The sequence below is a fragment of the Abramis brama genome (genome assembly GCF_963993115.1).
Source record: "Abramis brama genome assembly, chromosome: 9".
In the NCBI taxonomy this organism is placed as follows: Eukaryota; Metazoa; Chordata; class Actinopteri; order Cypriniformes; family Leuciscidae; genus Abramis; species Abramis brama.
In genome coordinates this window covers 32,485,178-32,506,157 of record NC_139971.1, presented here as the reverse complement: position 1 = coordinate 32,506,157, position 20,980 = coordinate 32,485,178, and the positions used below count along the sequence as shown (strand labels likewise).

The 20,980-nt window shown below is 36.8% G+C and overlaps 1 protein-coding gene across 1 annotated transcript in view; it reads right to left on the bottom strand.

The window, feature by feature from the left end:
• The window catches only part of eea1 (early endosome antigen 1), a 28,423-nt gene extending 9,473 nt beyond the window's left edge, over positions 1-18,950 (bottom strand). The window contains exons 1-18 of the mRNA XM_084123577.1: positions 18,771-18,950; positions 16,653-16,727; positions 14,397-14,509; positions 14,053-14,104; positions 13,827-13,898; positions 13,646-13,682; positions 13,203-13,307; positions 11,884-12,005; positions 11,610-11,765; positions 8,559-8,675; positions 5,156-5,494; positions 4,740-4,889; positions 3,125-3,244; positions 2,148-2,351; positions 1,856-2,056; positions 1,370-1,483; positions 895-1,050; positions 480-619 (exon numbers count right to left, since the gene is read on the bottom strand). Coding sequence (XP_083979703.1) covers positions 480-619; positions 895-1,050; positions 1,370-1,483; positions 1,856-2,056; positions 2,148-2,351; positions 3,125-3,244; positions 4,740-4,889; positions 5,156-5,494; positions 8,559-8,675; positions 11,610-11,765; positions 11,884-12,005; positions 13,203-13,307; positions 13,646-13,682; positions 13,827-13,898; positions 14,053-14,104; positions 14,397-14,509; positions 16,653-16,727; positions 18,771-18,794 — 2,297 coding nt within the window. The 5' untranslated portion in view covers positions 18,795-18,950. The remainder of the gene's footprint in view (positions 1-479; positions 620-894; positions 1,051-1,369; positions 1,484-1,855; positions 2,057-2,147; positions 2,352-3,124; positions 3,245-4,739; positions 4,890-5,155; positions 5,495-8,558; positions 8,676-11,609; positions 11,766-11,883; positions 12,006-13,202; positions 13,308-13,645; positions 13,683-13,826; positions 13,899-14,052; positions 14,105-14,396; positions 14,510-16,652; positions 16,728-18,770) is intronic.
• Between the last annotated feature and the right edge of the window lie 2,030 nt (positions 18,951-20,980).

Here is a 20,980-nt window from a genome sequence, read left to right as displayed (position 1 = left end):
AGAAATCATTTTAATATGCTGATTTGGTGCTCAAGAAACTATTTTTTTCTTATTTTCAATTTTGAAAACAGTTGGCTGCTTAATATTTATTATAATAAAACCGTGAGACTTTTTTGTTCAAAAGAACAGCATTTATTTAGAAATTTGTAACATTATAAATGTCTTTACTGACACTTTTGATCAATTTAACGCATTCTTGCGGAATAAAAGTATTTTAAAATTCTGACCCCAAACTGTTATGCTAGCACATACACATATAAAAGGTATAATCTTTCTCTTCCTGGAAACTAATTAAACTGTATGCATGCATGCATGTATGCATGTTAATGTTTGTTTTAAAATCAGAATTAACCCTTCGATATGTCCTACTCTAATTTCCAATTTCAATAGGAAATACACAAACATAGGAACAAAAACTGTTCCAAAACAAAGATATTTCAGTCTTTAACATTGCACATTTTCCAATATGAAGTACCTACCCTTGTTTTTCAGAGTCTAAAAGACGGTTCAGCTCCTTCGTCTTCATCTCCAGCTCACTGATCTGCTTCTTCAGCATCTGCTGCTCCTTCTGAGCTTGTTCCCTTCCAGAGCGAAGCTCAACTATCTCAACCTCAGCTTTCTATGTCAGACAAAAACACACAGAAAACACATCAGATCACAAATGTTTCATTCGATTAATACAACGGCATGTAGCTTTTAAGTATTTCTCAACCAAGTAAATGTTTCAAGTAATTATTAGTCAATAACAAACAGCAAATAAATAAATCAAGACCAATTTCTTGTCAACACTGTTGTCTGATTATTGACATTTGACATCTAACACACAGCAGGCGTGAAACATTTCTAAAATGAAGTCATGTTGACGAAGCAGAAATGTGCTGCAGTGACGCTGACCTTGGTCTGGGTCTCCAGTGTCTCTATCCTCTGCTCTGCAGTCAGCAGTTTGTCTCTGCTGTCTTTCAGACCGGTCTCCAGCTGAGAGCTCTGCTCCTGCTTCTCCTGCAGCCTGCGGCCCTGCTCCTCCAGCTGAGCCTGCACTTTACTCAACTCCTGTGCAAACACACACAAAAAAACACTTCTATGAACTTACAACCCTCGTGACACTCTTCTATTTGACTAATATAGTTCATCATCATTATGCCGACTAATATAGCGATCAGATGTGCTCCTACTGAATGAGCACTGTGCCACTGTTCGTCCGACTATTTGTACTGTATTTTCATTTCTTTTTTATTCTAAAGTGTTTTAATTATTCTTATTGTAAAGCACTTTGAATTACCATTGTGTATGAACTGTGCTATATAAATAAACTTGCCTTGCCTAATACAAATATAATAGGATCAAATGGTGTCACAGCAATAGTACATACTTGTTGCTTGTCTTGCAGTGCATTCTGGGCAGTCTCTAGATGGTTCTCTAAGTCGGCTCGCTGAGCAATTTTTGCTGCTTCGGCAGACAATAGCATCTCTGTCTTGGCTTTCATCTAAGAAAAAAAAGGCATGAGGTTTTTTTTAGATTATTCAATGATAATAATTAAATATTAATAAACTTGACCAATATTTTAACACATCTAACATAAGAAATCATTAGACTGGGATAAATAAAAATAAAAAACACTCTAATGTCACTTTGCATTAAAGGTACAATATGTAAGAATTTACATATCCATAAACATTATTAGATCCATCGGCATGACGACAAGTTCCATGATTCCGCTTATCACTGCGTTATCAATCTACGCCTTTGTTATTGTAAGAGGTTAGCGACCCCTAGCGGCAAAAAAATTACATATTGTAGCTTTAAGAGGTGCATCAATTTTTGGTCAAGATCTTATGAACTAACACAACAAAACTACCTGTGTGTCTAGCTGGACAATCTTCTCTTTGCTCTCTGTGAGCTGAGTGTTAAGTTCAGAGATGGTGGTCTCTAGGCCCTGGCACCGGTCTTGCGCTGAACGCAGGTGGGTCTTCTGCTCCTGTACCTGCTCATGAAGGTTGTCCTGAGCCTGTTTGTGGCTCTCTGACTGGTTCTTGAGCTTGTCAGTAAGCTGCGTAATCTAAATGAACACATGAGTGGAAAGCTAGAGTCAGATTCTGCCCTGTTCATAGAGTAGGATTGTCTAATAACACTAGTGCAGCGTCCAGTACTTGTTCCTGTAGTGAATGATTTTTCTCCTGTAGTTGGTTCAGCACAGCTGCCTCTCCTTCACCGGCCTGGATCTTAGCACACAGATCCTCTCTTTCGGCCTCCAGCTGGCTCACGCTGTCCTTACTCTTCTGCAGCAGAGCTTCAAGATTCTGGATCTTCTGGTCCTTGTCCCCGATCTGACGCAACACCTGCTCCAGGTCGTTCTGCATGAGAAGGTCAAAGAAACATGTATGTATCATGGTTTCCAAAATGACTAATGATGACTAATGACTGGAGTAATGATGCTCAAAATTCAGTTTTACCATTACAGGAATAAATAACATTTTAAAATATATTTAAAAAGACAAAGTTTTTTTATATTGTATTAACATTTCACAATTTACACTATTTCTGATCAAATAAATGCATAAGCATAAGAGACTACTTTCAAACATAATAAAAAAAATCTTACTGACGTCATTTTAAATATGTTTGAAAGTAGTCTCTTTCATCATAATATATTATTCTTTAACTTTATATATTAATTATTATAATTATAAACATATTATTATTATATATAATAATATATTATTCTCTTTCATTATAATATATATATATATATATATATATATATATATATATATATATATATATATATATATATATATATATATATATATACACACACACTAAACTAAAGAATAAAGGGTAAAAAAAAATTGTATTTTCTTTCCAAAAAATAAAAATAATTATGTTTTAATCTCAATAACATCTTGAAATAATATAGCAATAATGTCAAAAATACATATACACATTTTTGAAAATGGCATATACTGTAAGAAATGGGTCATCTTTACTGTTGAGTCCTGCCAGTTATGATAGCAATATCCTTACATATGTCTGAAGATATTTTCATGCACAGTGGAGCAAATAATGTGTTTTTTGTTTTTTTTAGAAAAATCCAGTTAAAAGGCTCTTTATGAGATGCTGCAGTTACCTGTGCTTCTCTAAGTTTGCCATTAGTGCTCTGTTGAAGGGTTTGTAGTTCTTGGTTTTGCTGTTTGGATTTGTCCAGCTGATGCTGTAGGTCAGTAGACTTGGCAGAGGTCTCCTTTAACTATACGAACATGGTCACAGATATATCCAGACATAGAGAGAGAGGGAGAGGGAGAGGGAGAGGGAGAGGGAGAGGGAGAGGGAGAGGGAGAGGGAGAGAGATGCAGTGGTAAAAAGTGAAAACAAGACACTCAAGCCCACCATAGTAATAATTATTCTGTCTGGCTTGTGCACGTAAATACACACATTATAAATTTAGAAGCTGTTTAAACTAATAATTACTAGGGATGTCCCGATCAGGTTTTTTTGCCCTCGAGTCCGAGTCATTTGATTTTGAGTAGCTACCGATACCGAGTCCCGATCCGATACTTCTATAATACATAAAAAAGAATAAAGAAGAGCGAAAAAACAGATCCAGGATGTTCCTTATTTTTTATTTAATTCACCTTATTTTAACATTCAACAACTCTGTTAACAAACAGAGCACTTCTGTGAGGTAGCTTGAACGATCAAGTAATAAATAACATAAATTCTTCACTTTTGGACTTTAGTGCAACAGTAAATATAAAAAAAAGTCTAATATATAAACAAATAGCACCTCAACTTAAAATACCCAGCAGGCATGTAAACAAATAAAAAATAAAAGTGCCACCGTGTTTGCAAAGCCAGTAATGTGCTTTTAGGAACTGCACTCCTAACTCTTACGCCGGTTTCACACTGCACGCGTTAGCAGAGCGTACAGCGCGTATTTTTTTCGCCGCCCATGTTAAGAGATTAGAGCATTCACACCGCACGCAGAGGCGGCGCGGCAGCGCGTAGCAGAGCAGAAGCAGCAGTGCCGCGCGCTGAATTAAAGTGACAATGCATTGATCATGGCCAAAATACACCACAGTTTTATCCAAAAAGTGCATTGATGATATCTATTGTGTTTTAAACAGTCAATCAAATGACCAACAGCAATTTAAAAAGAAAACAAATGTCCAAAAACAAACTTGTTGCCAGAACAATAAAAACAAAGATGAACCAAAAGTTATATAAATGAAATGATTAATAAAATAAGCTTCTTGACAAGTCTTTTCTCTTAAATGTATTTGAAAACGAAATAAAGCAATGCCAGCTTATCCATTATAGAGTACTCTGTCTGTACACAACCCGCGGTTCAGCCGCGCGTGACAAACGCTGCCAGTGTGAAAGCAAAACGCGCGTGTCCTGCTCCTGCTCACCATACGCACTGCTCCTGCGCTGCTTACGCTCTGCTAACGCGTGCAGTGTGAAACCGGCGTAACTCTGTGCCACCGCATAACTATAGATGTGTTAAAAAATAATGAGAATATATATACATATTATATCCTCCGAGTCCTGATCGGGAGGTAACGTCCGATTCCGATCGAGTCTGAAAACACGTGATCGGGCCCGATTTCCGATCACGTGATCGGATCGGGACATCCCTAATAATTACTCTTAGTGTGCATCACTGCATTCGTGTGCTCCAAGTCTTCCAGCTTGTATGTCCAGTCCTGAAAAAATTATAATAATCAGCCATTTTCTGTCTTTACCTGTTCATCCACGCGGGAGAGTTTAAGCTGCAGGTCTGCCACCTGCTGTTCCCGATCTTTGAGTTTCTCTCCTGACAGCTGTCTTTGCTCTTTAAGCCGGCCCTGCAGCTCCCCCAATTGACGCTCGGTGTCCAGCAGCTTCGCATGCAGCTGAAGAGGAGGAAAATATGAGAGCCTGATTACGATGATACAGCTTGATATCATTTCATCTTAATGTACAAGTATAAATGTGTAATGGATGGATGGGACAGATCCTGGAGAAATGGATTTGATGTTGATTATGATTGCAAATAAAAAAAAAATGAATTGCATGGATGAATGGATAGATTTGATTCTGAACTAAAGGATAGATGGATGTGATTCTGGATAGTTGGACGGATTTGATTCTAACTGGACGGATGGATTGTCTTTCTCACCTTGCTAATCTCACTTTGCTGCTGCAGGCCCTGGTTTTCTTTATCGTCTCTCTGCTGTTGGAGTTGTTTCCTCTCTACCTTCAACTCCTGGTGGTTCCTCTCCAGCTCAGTGAGTTCCTGTCTGAGTCGTGTGACCTCTTCCCCGCGTTCGGTCGATTCAGTCTGGACCCGACTCAGAGCTGCCTCCCCTGATGACACCCGGGCTTGGCTCTCCTGGAGGTCCAGGTCTTTCTGGTGCAGACTAGCCTGAAGACTCTTCTTAGAGGTCTGTTCCTGACCCAGACGCTCCTCAAGTTCCTGATTCTCCTTCTCCTTACGAGATAACTTCTCGGACAAAAGCTGAGGAGTGGCAGAAAGATTAGACACTTACTACATAAAATGACATCTCATTCATTCAACATTTATTGTCTTATGACAACCTATAAAAACGCAGTAAAACAAGCATCTATCAGACCAGTCTATGCATACTGTACTCAAGACTCAATAAGATGGCAAACAACAGTCTTGCGGCATGATGACAAAATGTCTGAGAAATCGGAGATATCTCCCAGACGTCTTTTATGAGTTTTTTGAGGGCAGGGCTGGATAACTGTGTTCTGACCTTTACTTGTGACAGCTATTAAAAGGGCAAGGAGGATAAGGGCGCAGTGACTAACACAAAGTTGACACGAAGACGACAAATACATCATATCCTGAGCTTCGCTTCAGTACATAATGTCAAGGTTGAGAGCAGCTGAATACCCTTTCTCTTTTCGTCCAACATCTTTGTAAGCTAAATGCTGCAGTCTCATTTGTTCATGTGTTGCTGTTAACAGTGTCTTCTTGCATTATTCCATTTTCTATTTAGTCCTCCAAGTGTCTGAAAGAGTCTTAAAGGGATAGTTCTCCCAAAACTTAAACATTTGTCAACATGAGGTTTGTTTCAAACTTGAAATACTTTTTTTTCCCCCCAGTTACACTTTCCAGTATTTTAGAGCAGTGGTATATTTTATATGTATTTATTACATGGCTTGGTTGAATTCTAATGTAGAATGCGGTCTGTTATTTCTTGATAACAGACCGCTGCTAAGGATAACACACCGTTGCCATGAAAAACAGAGCGTTGCTATGGACGCAGGATTCTAACCGTAGAGATGGAAGGGACTATTTTCTTTAGCGGAAGCAATACAATCGTTTTTAAATCAATAAACTCCTTTTTAAATCAATATTTTGTGTCAAATTATTGATTTATTTGGTAGGTAGCCATGTAATAAGCGGGATAATGTAGAGCGAGGCGGTTGTTATAGCGAATAACAACCCCTTCAGGCTGATTCAAGACCCCTCCACGAACAGCCTGTCGGACAGCTTCGCTCTACATTATCCCTTACATATATTCAGTATGTATATGTAAATTTTGGTAAATTAATTTGGTAAATTAATCACACACCAGATATAATTTTTTATATTTTTTTACTAGTGGGTGGGGTGCACATAAGTGGTGCGTAGGTGCGCATGCACGACCAAAATAAAAATGCGCTGGGTAAATATGTTCAGACCGCTCATTTGCATACCGACATGGTTGACAGCTGTTAATGAACAAACACCATTTTAGATCGACACTGTAATACTGTATAAGATTTCCATTTGAAATGAATGCATTTATGTGCCGGTTTCAGAGCAAAACTGTGACATTCACTGACTCGCTTCATTCGGCAGTGCTAAAAGTACTTACTTCCTGGCAACCCGCCAAAATTAAAGCTTGCTGATTTTAGGTTTGAAAATTGTGGGAATTCTTATAAAAAAGAAAAAAAGAAAATGTAAATGTAAATATTAGCATTGTATTTTTTAAGTGTACTATAAAATAATTGTATTTTAATTGAATAAAAAAAAAAAATCTTCTAAATATAGTATTATCACACTTTGTTCATTATTTTGTTTATTTTATAAAAATAAAAAAAACACTAAATAAAATGCATGGGTCACACTATGTGCAATGTGAGCACCAACCCGAATCTCCAGGTGCTCATGAGAACCAGACGGAAAAACGTTCCATTTCCAAAAACTTTGCACCCCTGACTATAGTTCATTTATGTAATTGAGGATAGCTAAATAAATTAAACTGTGACATATTATACCCAATAATTCTTCATACAGTGGACTACCAGTAAAATGTATAAAAATTTAACAAAATTATTTTTTACAAAAATTTGTTCAGACACTTTGACCTGACCATGTTATGCTTAAGTGTATTTTCTTTAATTGCTAATGCGACCTTTTTACACCACATACTGAACAAAATTAACCATTGCTTGGTAACTGGTTGACCTAAATTGGTATTATCTAATTGTGTATTTAAATTTAACAGCTGATAGCAATTCAACCTAATTCATTTGTGACAGTCAAACAGAAGGATGGCCAAAACCAGTGAAATATCAACTGATTTGATTTGATCAACTGAGTTCTTGTCATATTTTATTACCATTTTCTAAACTATAGCGAATAAACTGTGATAGTGTGAGAAATGTTGATGGTGTCTGAATCAATTTTGGTTTGACTGTATATTCTGTAATAATGGTTCACTCTTCAAGATGCCCAAATGCATAAACTTATGTTAAATTTAACAAATTAAACCTCATTATAAAGTGTTACCAATAAATAAATAAATATATATCTACTAATGTTATGCTGCCTTTAAAAAGTTATAGACTAGATGAAACAAGTGAGTAGCAAGTTTAAGTTCACTCTCTCTCTTATTCCAGTCCTTGAAAGACCTTGAAATTATCGTTTATATATATCCCACAGTACGTTTCACAGGGATGGTTCTATTAACGACCCCTTAATCGCCCCTATTTCACTTCCCATCAGTACCATGGTCCACGTTTTCCAGAAGTCAGCGGGCCTTTGGACTCTGATCTCTTAATCCCGTCCTGACAACTTAAACAATGGACTAGAGAGTTGTGGGTCATTACCTGCGGCCGTATATCACTCTGACCATCAAAACAGGCACGAGACGAATCATCCCCTGCTGCTTTAATTACACAGCATCTGTGATGCATATGTCAACACTCTTTAATGGCCAATCAAAACACACAGTGTGCTGACAGGTCAATGGGGCCGGTTTGGACTGGATACACGAGGCCAGCAGCCCGAGCAACTTCCTGAGAAATGTGTCAGGCCGTTTCCTGAAAGCCAACTGGTAGTGATTGTAAACAGAGGTACAGTAAACTTAAATTTGGAAGTGGGTGCAGAGGCTGGCAGGTCTTAACATAGTCGACATTGGCGTGTGTTCTGTAAAGCCATAAAGTAGGCCATTAAAATATACAGCTGGATTTGCTGTGAGCATACAGCACATGCCTTGTTGCTTAGGGGGGGTCCAGTAACAAGATACAACATATCTGCGTTTGTTTGTGTATGTGAGTGTTACCTGGGTCTGCTGCTGCAAGTTGTTCAGGTTGCTCTGTAATTGGTGGATCTGTTGGGTGTAGACCGCTGCCTCCTGAGGACCTTTCTCCAGTTCCCCCTTCAACTGAGCAATCGTTGTCTACAAACAAGCGCACAAATGTGAGACCGCCACAGAAATCAAGTCTAGCCTGTAGTATGGCCTGTAATTCATTTGCAAACAAAATAGAAGCTGAGAGGGACAGAAGTACAGTCTGTTATGGTGCACTGTTGGGAAACTGGGTGTCAAGCATTCAGCTGATGAAATAAATATTTATTTTATTACTTTTTTCCCAGTAACAGCATTACATTGATCAAAAGTTCAAGACATTTATAATGTTACATAGATTTCTATTTCAAATAAATGCTTTTCTTTCAATTTTTGTACTAATCAAAAATTCTAAAGAAATCAGTTTCCACAAAAACATTAAGCAGCACAACTGTTTTTAACATTGATAATAAAAAGAAATGTTTTTTGAGCACCAGATCAGCATTAGACTGATTTTTTAAATGATCATGTGACACTGAAGACTGGACGAATGGCTTCTGAAAATTCAGCTTTGCCATCACAGGAATAAATTACGTTTTAAATTGATCAAAACAGAAAACAGTTATTTTAAACTGTAATAATATTTCACAATATTACTGTTTTTAAGAGACTTCTTTCGATCCTAAACTTTTGAATGGCAGTGTATATGTCTATATGCTGTTATTTACATATTCTACTAAGATGACAGCCCTGCTCAAAGAATACCAAGCAACATCTGCATGACTCAATTACTATTCATACATCATATCTTAATTTTGCATCATATTACAGACTTCCTTCTTTGTTGATAGTGTTGAATGGACATAGACATGGATAGTTCACCCAAAAAGTATGTATTTTTTCTTAACAAAAACAGTACTTACTTTTAGGGTATTGTACAAATAGGCGACATGGGATGCAGTAATAAGATATTAAGAGGGACTACTTCAAGACAGAAAATGGTTACCTCGAGTTTATGAATCTCCAAGAGAATGCAAAGCAGGTGCAGTGTTAAGTGAAGGGTGAGAGAGAACAAGGGAGAAGGACACACAATACACAAACCAGTGAGGTGAGACAGGACATGCAGTACAATGACAGAGGTGCCAATACACTGCGCCTACAGGTTATGACAAGTACATTGGAGCAAAACACTGGCTGTGTTTCAAACTCTAGTGAGCTGCCTACCTAGGTGGAAGTTTTAGTTAGTACAAAGATATTTAAAAGATTTAAAAAGATATTCATATTTTTTATTCAGCAAAGATGCATTAAAGGTACAGTATGTAAGTTAATAATATCATATTAATAAAAAAAGCATTGTCTGGTACAAACTTGTTATTCATTGTAAATCAAGAAAACAATGGAATCAAACAATAAGATTAAACATGTTGAGGAATACAGCAATGATTAGTTTTCTATTGATAAAGGTTCCAAACAGCTCACCGGTCTAATAAAACAAAAAACATTAAAGCATCTTTGTTGTTTCCGTGGTTTCTACCGAAGTAAAACCGGACATCGAGGGTAAGGCGGATATGACGTCACTGACAGGCGACGCAATGACACGGGACGTTACACTGGTTAAAATGCCGAATTTCTCTGGATTTAAACATTGTTGGAAACATTTGGGATAATGTAAGTACACAAGTCAACAAAATATATAACACTGTTCTATTGTTTTTTTGGGGGATATTTAAATAAATAAAAAATCTTACATACTGTGCCTTTAAATTGATCAAAAATAACTGTAAAATTCTATTTCAAATAAATTTTCTATTCATCTAAGAATACTGAAAAAGTTGTATCACTGTTTCCACAAAATATTGGCAGCACAACAATTTAACAATTTAAACAATTTGAATAATAAGAACTATTTCTAGAGTCCAAATTTGCATATTATAATAATTTGGAGAGACTGTGAGACTGATGACTGGAGAAATAGCTCCTGAAAATTTTACTTTGTCATCATGGGACTAAATTACATTTTAAAATATATTAAACTAGAAATTTCACAATTACTGTCTTTACTGTAATTTTGATCAAATAAATGCAGCCTTGTTGAGCATAAGAGACTTAAAAATATCTAAAAAAATCTTACTGACACTTTTGAAAGGAAGTCTTGGAAAATGTTTAGTACTGAAAATTATTGGGGGGAAAAACATCACATTCAAAATGAAATAGTTAATCTAACTTTTGGGCGTGTGATTCATGTAAGAAACAAATTAGTTATTAAGTTGCAGCTTATTGCTATACTAGACAGCTCTCAAGAGTCTGGAACAGAGACACCATAATGGATTTATGGAGGTATTTTGTGAAGAATGAGGTTTGCAACCTTAATATTTCCTTATACAGTCACTAGATGGCAGCCTTTGAACTGAGTAGACCAACCAAAGTCAAAAAGGAATATCTGAAAAAAGTGCACTCAAGTAACCTGTGTAATGATCTATGAACCAGGACTATTCTGCTTTTGAGGGACCTTATATAATGAGAAGCAATATTTAGGTCAAAAGTGCAGGCGATTACAGGCATGTTTACAGGGAACACTCAGAGGTGGGAGGCCTGCCAGGGGGTTAATGGTTAACCTCAGGAATCTGTTCGAAATGACAGTCAGTGTGACCCTCAGACATTTAACAAACACGTCCGGATACTACATTATGATTGTAACCTACAGTATAAAATCCCTTGAGAATGTATCTTCATAGTTGTTGTCTAGACAGGGTAACCAGTAATCTACAATCGGCTATAGTCTTGGTTTGCTTCAAAGGGCAAAGTGACGTCACTGGTGCACCCATTCAAAGGTCAGCTGCTTATCTCTGTCTCAAAATGACCTCTTATTATCCCTGCCTTCACGAGCTATTGATTCTGGCATGAGTCTACATATTTGCCAGATACTATCAATACCTACATTTTCCGAATAAACAGCACAGAGATCAATTGTTTATAAAGCAAACATCATGGTAACTCTGTCCTTACGTCAGTAGAGTCCAGACAAGGTCACAGCAGGTTTGAGCTCACCTCTGAGGTAGTGAAGTTCGCCTGCAACAGTTCGTATTGGCTCCTGAGGCGCTCGGACTCCTCCTCCCTCTCTCGGGTCATGTTATCCATGAGCGTCTGCACCTGCACCAACTCTTTCTTCAACACCTCCACGTCTTCCACTCCAGGCCTCTGAAGCTGGAGGAGAGTCAATGACAGACTGGATTAAGCTGGGAGAGATTGATGATGTATACGCAGCAGCAGCTGAGAGGATGCGAACTCATTAATTATCATGAGGTAATAAAGGAGACGTCACCAGCTCTGCCGCCAGTTTCTCCTTCTCCTGTTTCTCTCTCTGCAGATCTTGGTTTAGATTGGCCAGCCTCTGCTCCAACATTTCTCTCATGCTTTTCTCCTCATCATAACGAGATTTGATGTCTGAGATATGAAACGCATACTTATTTTAAAGCCGTTTTATTTTATTTCATATATATAAGAAATATAATATGTAATAACTTCTGTATTTATAAATAAAAGAAACAAACTCACGGTGGCTGAGAGAGCTCATTGCGCATCTTAATCAGTATGACAACATAAGTGCTGCAAATGTTCACAACGCAACCAAATACCAAATGCCTGCAAATACTGACAACGCAACAAATACGGAAACACGCTGCAAATACTCACAGCGCTCACCACTGACGAGTATTGAACAATAAACGGTCCCAGCCTATTAAACATTTCCATTGTGGTCTGTGCTATTTGCTGCTCATTTCTGTATTTGGTTGCATTGTGAGTATTTGCAGCACGTGTTGTCAAACTGATGATGTTTTCTTAAAGGGGTGGATGATTATGATTTCACTTTTCTAACTTTAGTTAGTGTGTAATGTTGCTGTTTGAGCATAAACAACATCTGCAAAGTTACAAAGCTCAAAGTTCAAAGCAAAGGGAGATATTCGCTTTTAAAGAAATCGTTTTTTAAGGACTACAACAAACGGCTGGTAGGGACTACACAAGCTTCCTCCCAGGTCAGTGACATCACTAACCCTAAAATTTACATAAACCCGCCCCCGGGAACGCGATTCATAGATTATCATGACAGAATATGCTAATCAATGACTAGAAGATAGTTAACTCCACATCAGCTACATAAATTCACCAACTAACCATTCAGAAACGTACTGTTGCTTCTACATGTTGTCACCTCTTCTTAAGTCTCTCCATCATTGTCTGACTCCGGTTTGAACATAGAAGGCTAAAAGTTTTTGAAATTTTCAGTGTGTCTGTTCAGAACTGCTAACACACAAACACGCAAGCTCTTGAAGCTCCGCCCCCTGTGCTGGGAGCAGCAGCTCATTTACATTTAAAGGAACAGACACAAAACGGTGCGTTTTTGCAAACCCTCAAAAGTGACAATTTTAACATGCTATATAAAAATATCTGTGGGGTATTTTGAGCTAAAACTTCACATACACACTCTGGGGACATCGGAAACTTATTTTACATCTTGCGAAAAGGGCATTATACCACCCCTTTAATTTGCAGGTGTTTTCCTCAGTTGCAGCCCGTTGAGCTCTCTCGGTCACCGTACAAACTGCATAAATATAAAAGGCAGGAACTTTCCTGCAAACTTACCAACTATTTCAGTTGCGAGCTGAGCAGCTTTCTGTTCAAATAAGTCTTTCATCTGTTTGATGTTGAACTTCTCTGTCTCAGATTCGTTGAGCCTTACCTCAAGCTCTGAGAAATGATACAATACAAGACACATTCAGTTGTCAAAATTATTTCCAATTATATATATTTTAAATTGATGCTACTGTACCACACCATACTTACAGTATAAGTAAACTTGGCCAAAAGGTTTAAAAGCCAAAATATGAAGCTCTTATTTTTTTATATATATATATATATATATATACACACACACAAATTTTAAACAATTATATGATTACAGGATATTTCTAAGAATGCAATCAATGAATCAGTGTAATCCCACAGATCTATTGATTGAGTTGAGCTTAACTTTTATTGAACCTGCTACATTCCTTTAAAGAACTAATTAACACTACTCAACTAACCTGATTGTTCTCCACTGGTACCACCACTCTGTGAGACCTAAAATCAATACACATCCAGCCATTCAATTAGAGAACACAGCAAACATTCCTTCAGTAATCAATAGACATTATTAAAAGTGTAAACCTTTCTTAAACCATCTTTGATCTCTGTGTGAAAAACCAAGCATTTCTAAGGAATTACTTTATTAGTTGATAGTTGTCCTTGTACTTTGTCTAATTCTTTTTTCAGTTCCGCAGAATACCAGCGTTCCTCCTGAAAACACACACCACAAATTTCACATCAGCAATTTCAAACCCAATAGACATATCCAATGGAAAATAACATCATTGAGTAATGGTGTTATGAGTAGTGCGCATTTCAAGCATACTAAGGCTGATAAAAAGGGTGTGAGTCAAAGGCAGAATACCTTCAGTGAAGTCTGTAAATCTTGGACTTCCTGTCGAAGGACTAGATCCTCCCTTAACAAGAAAAACACACCTTTATAATAAACTTTTCATATTATGCAGTTTTCTGTGGAATAACTTGTCGCAATACATGATGTTTCTTTGATGATGAACATGATATACATGGTCCACAATAAAACAAAATTACTATTTCTTTCTTTCTTTTCTGTATTCCTTACTTCATAGCATATTTCACATTAAGATTAAATTTAGCCTAAATCTCAGGATGGCAAGATTATCTGACTGAGCAACTGAGTTTTCCTGACAGGAAAGGGAGCAAGAAGGGTTTAATACTACAGAAGCCCACCTGCCAGGGCTGAAGGGGGACGGCTGGTCTCCTGGCTCATGGAACACCTCATAATGTTTGAAGAGCTCCTCAGCAGAGTTATGTGACTTCATACACTGGGGACAAATGAAGCCCTGCAGACAAACAAATTAACACCACAATGAGATTCGAAAGACCAAAGAACACATGACTTACCATCATCATACATACGTTATTAAAATGAGAGTTAAAGAAAGAATTTATATCCTCTAATCATTTATTAACCCTCATTTTTTTCTAAATCCATTTGATTTGATTTCTTCAATTGAACACAATAGGAGATGTTAGGCAGGACGTTCAAGTCAAGACATTCTTTACCATACTAAGGAGCCAATTACACAGAACGTGTATTTACATCTAAAAAAGGGAATGAAAATTTGGGTCTCATTCACTAAGCATGCATACACACAAATTTGTGCGTAAAATCGGCATACTAACTTTTTCACAAACAAAACATGATTATATTATATCAATAAATATTACAATTTAATTTCATCTTAAATATATTTCATCATATAGCCTACATTGAAAGAGTAAGAAAAGCTGCGTTATAGCTTTAGCTGTGAGGTTCAGATAATGCAGATTTACTCGTATGTACTCGTATGTAATCTCCATCTGAATAAAAGGTGTTTATCGTGTTTGAACTGGTTTTGAGAATGACACACTTGGCATTGCTCGAGGATCTGGCGAGAGAGCGGCATATGTTTGACGAGTGATGAAAGGCTGTAAAGGGAAGGTTATGTGGAAAGTCCTTATGTCCTATCCAAATGACTAACCTCGTGCACGCGGCCGCTCATTTAGAATACTCAATTCACTAAATTCATGTGCATACGCATGTGTTGTGAAGATTTTTCGTGCAATGTTCTCCTATGCGTACAAATACAACATAATCCACGCAATTATTAGTGAATGAGACCCAGTGTCTAGACTTCTCTTATCTTCAGCGGCACATTTAGAAAGCTGATTCAAATGCAAGACACTGCAAAAACATGCCAGACATAAAAGCAACGGTCAAATGTGATCGTCTAGCATGTTTACATAGGAAAACAATGGAAAAGCAGCAAAGTGAAATGCAAAAACATGTTCTGTGTGACCGGCACCTTGTAAAGTAAATGTGACCACAAAACACACACACACACAAAAATACTTTAATTTGTACAATTAGAATGTGTACATATTCAAATTTGGCACATTGTGGTTGGATACAAGTCTTGACAATCATTACCTGAATATAAATGCAAATGTCATGAGATTTGAGAGCTGCTGTGCGACAACAACTTCACTGAAATTTAAGTTTATTCCTCACAATGCTCACATAAAGCTATAATATGACTTTGTAAGAGTTGAGTCATATGGACTGGATTTTATGGTGCTTTTTTGCCACTTCTGAAGCTTGTAGGGGTGTAACGATACCTTCATGTCACGATTCGATGCATATCACGATACTGAACAGACAATACAATATTATTGCGATACTCCAAGATATATATGGAAAAAAGTTAACAAAAAAAACTTACAGTTGATTAAAATGCTAAATTTAGTATTACATGGTGGGTTTCAATGAATAGGCTTGGACTTGGTGCTGGTAACCCAATGCACAGGACAATGGTGACACCAGAATAAACATATTAATGATTCTGAAGCTGAAAATACAGAATTATTTTAGATGAATATGTTTGCACTAGATATAGGCCTATTGAAAATAATATAGGCCACTTTTTACTGGTAACATAAGACATTTGGCATTATCAGGACCCACAAATATTCCCCCATTGCATTATTATACTCAACATTATATATAGTAGTTTAATACTAATATTAATGTTAATACTAATACTAACATTAAAACTCTGTAAACTTGATTTTTTTCTCACAGTCATTTTTATTTTGAGTGAACTATACACAATACAGATTGTCACTATCCACGATACATATTGTTACATTTTTGTATTGTGATATATTGTGACACGATATATTGTTACACCCCTAGAAGCTTGACGGACCCTGGTCACTTCACTTTCATAAGAGTAGAGTGAACATTTTGATAAACTTATTTTGCAAGAAAATCCTAATAAGAGTGAGTGGCTAAATGATGGCAGAACTTTCATTTCTGCGTCAACTATCCCTAAAGTCCTGAATGCAACACTGATATCATTTTAGCAAATGACAGAAAAAGATATTAAGGCAATGAGGCATTTGGCAGTAATATGGTAGGGTTATACAATTAATTCGGCTTACCTCCGAGGACTCATTATTCATATCGGCAGACGGCTGCTCAGACTCCGAGCTCTGGGATCCTCCTTTCCCAGGAGTCTATTTCCACAAAGATATGTGCAGAGAAAGTAGAGAAAGGAAGGATTTGAATCAGATGTCAGCTGCGATGAAACTCATCTCATTATTTCACACTATTCATGTCTGGCACAGCTGATCAGGTATCTGGGCAGCTGATCAAGAATGAGTGCACATCATAGCATGTCATTCACAAGGTGTAAAGGCAAAGATCGCTTTGTTCATTTCTTGGGATGTGCTCGGCATGGTTGTCAGTCATCGGGCTGAAACGGTATACTTAGCAAGAGGGTAGTTTAACGTTTCCATCGATCTTGGCAACCGAGAGCAGTATGATGTCAAACAATACTGTTCTCCAACATTGATACGCCCTTGACATTTCAGATGTGCCTACTGTCAGATCACAAGATGTCACAACAGGGATACAAGTGGCCGAAAACTACGGCTTAGTCATAATTAGACCTTACTTTCAGCTTCTCTTCCACTTCTGAAAGAGAATAACTTTGACACCTCACCACGGACGTAACATATTGGCTTGGTTCAAGCAATCTTTTTACTAGTATAAAAAAAAAGTATGTCAAATAAACAGGACTTTCAAATTTCAAAACTCTCTGTATTAGAGATGGGAGTTGGGTCAAGAAATGTTCATGTAACACCCCAAAATCAAAAGAAAAAAGAATCTTTACTTTGCATAATTTTATTTTGATATAATCTACTATTAAGACCCTTAAAATGTTTTGCACTATGATATTATTTTTAGGACAATTAGTAACATTTTATCCCCCAATTCTCATTTGAGTCATTTACTGTAATTCAGTCACAAACACTGTTTTGCAATGATTTAAAATAAATTAACATTTTTTTTCTCTTTTTTTTTTCTTAAATGCAGTTCAGAAAATGCTACCAAGATGTATAAATACTTATAACTTTTTGAATGAAATTAAACTTTTGTTTAGCAAAGATGCATTAAATAGATCAAAGGTGACATTTATAATGTTAAAAAAGATTTATATCTTAAATAAATGCTGTAATTATTCATTAAAGGATCCTTAAAAAAGTATCAGTTTAAAAAGATATATTAATCAGCACTACTAAGTTAAGAAAAGAATAAGAAATGTTTCTTGAACACAGAATCAGCATATTAGAATGATTTCTGAAGGATCATGTGACACTGAGGACTGAAAATTCAGCTTATTCAATAAATTACATTTAAATATACATTAACACATTAAACAGCTATTTGAAATAGTACTAATATTTTATAATATTACTGTTTTTTAATCAAATAAATGCAGCCTTGGTGAGCATAAAAGACTTCTTTAAAAAAATATATATATATCTTTTGAAAGGTGGTGTTTATACACCACACTACACAATTTGCATGGGCACTCCAAGGCACTTCATTACATGTTATTATTATGTTGCATGTGCAAAAAAATTTACATTACCATAATGGATGACCCAACATCTTAAGGTGTCTGCTGCTAGACCAAAAACCTATGGTAGATCCACAGGATCTTACAGTAATATTATTAAGCAGAAATGAAAGACTCAAGGACTGTCAGCTGCTGCCTAAAATATCAGGTTGTATAACTTAACTATTAGCAATAGGATATGACAGATCAGACATTTGATTTAATGTTCTATTAATGGGGAAATCATCTAGTGTTGAGTCACAGCTTGACAGATGACTGAAAAATACATTCACACCAGCTATTTCAACGGGGCACGTCTTTAGGACAAAATTATCAAAGCTGACACCTTGTCATTGCTTGTCGTTAATCATAAAACGACTTATGAATAAGCAATTCGACAAAGCTATGTAGCTCGCTAACCGGCTAACAGCTCAGTCTCCATGTCAACATTCACGCAGAATGACTTCATCAGAATATTCACTGTTCCTCAAGAACAAAAGAGATCTGATCCAGTCGCGATTCGAGACTGTCGTCAAGACACCACAAGCGAAAAGTCATTTTAATCAATCTTGAGCAAAGGCCATCATTCAGTGTCAGGCCTGACGAGCTACAAATAACATGCAACTGAATGAGTGTCTGTGTGTATTTCACTCACCATCTGTAATATTCGTCTTAACATTCTGGTCCTTTCTCTGGCTAGAACTATAAAAAATCAAATCTTAAAAGTTTCGTGCTAATGAGGGAGTGTATAAATATTGTGTTGTTGACACCTGCAGACACACACTGCTGCTTCTGTAGAAGCACACCGTTTCCTGATAAGTCCCGCCCTTCATCTAATCAATGTTTGCGATGATTGGTCCGCCTGCATGAATGGCTTCTAAGCTGCCCAATTGTAGGCTGTCTGAAAGGAGCGTCCACCAATCATTGAAAAGAGAGATTAGGTTAAAGGCGGGATTTATCGGAATGGAGCGCAACAGTGACCGTTCACTTTTCCTTTATTCCGGAAGTATTTTCCCATTCATTTTTTTTCTTCAATTAGGATTTAAAAAAAAATCACCTGTGAAATATTCTTAGCCATTAACAAAAGCAACCAGATCATACATTAATCGCAACATAACAAACATTATTTTTAAAAAAAGTGTTAGAAAATCGGAGAAGTGCAGAAAGGTAATGAGGCCATGAACTACGCATCCGACGAAGCATTACGAATGACGTAATAGAATCCAACTAATTATACGTATGGAGAAATAGTCATATATATACAGATAAATATAAGTTGTTTGAGAGTGTGGGTCGTCTGACTCGATTACTTTATTTGCATTGCAAATGAGCGTGGAAGTTCCTTGCTCTCTATCCAGCCGAAATGTTACTCAGAGATTTCATTAAGATATTGATTATTCCTGTGATTTTTGTTCATCAGAAAAATAATCTGTTGTCCTCTTTTGTAATTGTCTATACACATACAATTTTACATAGGCTACACAAAACGAACAAAAACAACAATAGACAAGAAACATGAAAAGACGAGCATGGAGGTGATGGATTGGAAGGATCCACATCAGAGAAAATATATTGATCTGTGAACTCAAGGGCGTAGATTTGGTTTGAACATTGGGGGGGTTGAAGTTTGGGTCTGCATATTTTTCATGTGATCATGGTATAAATATTGGGGGGGTTGTAATGCATAGATTTAAATATTGGGGGGGTTATCTCCCCCCCAACCCCCCCACAAACTACGCCCCTGTGTGAACTTCACTGTTATGAACTGCATTGCATAATTCCCTTTCTGCTGCTGTAAACAGTTACTCAAATTAGTTCAAATTGATTCACTTCATATTACACGTGTTATGTGTTTTAATTATCAGGAAGTCATGGATCTTTTAACTTTAAGTTTGCACATTTTTTTATTTACACAGGTTAAAGGTGAAGAGGGACGATGATCTGCATTAGGAGGAGTTGCGGTTGTGCTTGTTGATCCACAAGTGCTTCAGTTTTGGATCGTTCATGTAGCGTTCGAGCAGCAACTCTTTTTCTCTTCGCTCCTTCTCCTTGATTATTTTCTTCTCCTCCTTTTTCTTGTCCTTCTCCTCTGCCTAGGTGAACAGAACAAGCGGCACTTTTCTTTTGCACTTTTTCTGGACATTCACATTGTGCTGGCCTGGGTCTCATTCTTGGGACCGTCAGGAGAGGCTACACAGAAGAGCTTCATCATGAGCTCATCGATCTCAGAGGCATCATCCGAATGGCCTTGTATAGCCTTGGAGTCTCCCATTTCACTGGGGTCACCTTCCTCTTCCTCAAATCCCTGGTTTTCAACCAAAATGGTTTTCGAATAGAATGCAAACATACTCGCTATGTTTTTGCAACTTCATAATAAGCTCATACTTAGGGTGAATGTAGACATGTCATTTAGATACCTAGATGTTTTCTTCTTTTCTTGATTACATAAGGTCCTGCTTTAATATTTAAATTTGCAAGGTATATACCAACAAAACATTATAGATCATGCTTTCCAGACAAATTTCATTTTGTAACATCCTACAAGGTAAAAAAAAAAAGGATGACTAGTAATAATATTCACATTAATCAGATATTGGTTGTGTCCAGTGTGTCCGCTCCTACACCCTCATATCAATATCAAATGTATTTCTAGAACACAGTTCCAGTAGTGGGATTGAATGTGAGATTGAATAAGTGCACTCAATAACGTCCACAATGGTTTGAGACACCCAAATGGCTTTTAGTATGAATTAATATTTTTTGTTTGTATTTTTGGCTTTTAGTATGAATATGTTAGCCTTACTGTTATCTATAAGTTAGTGTGCTCCAAAATAATGACAAAATTCGCATTTAGAAGATGTTAAA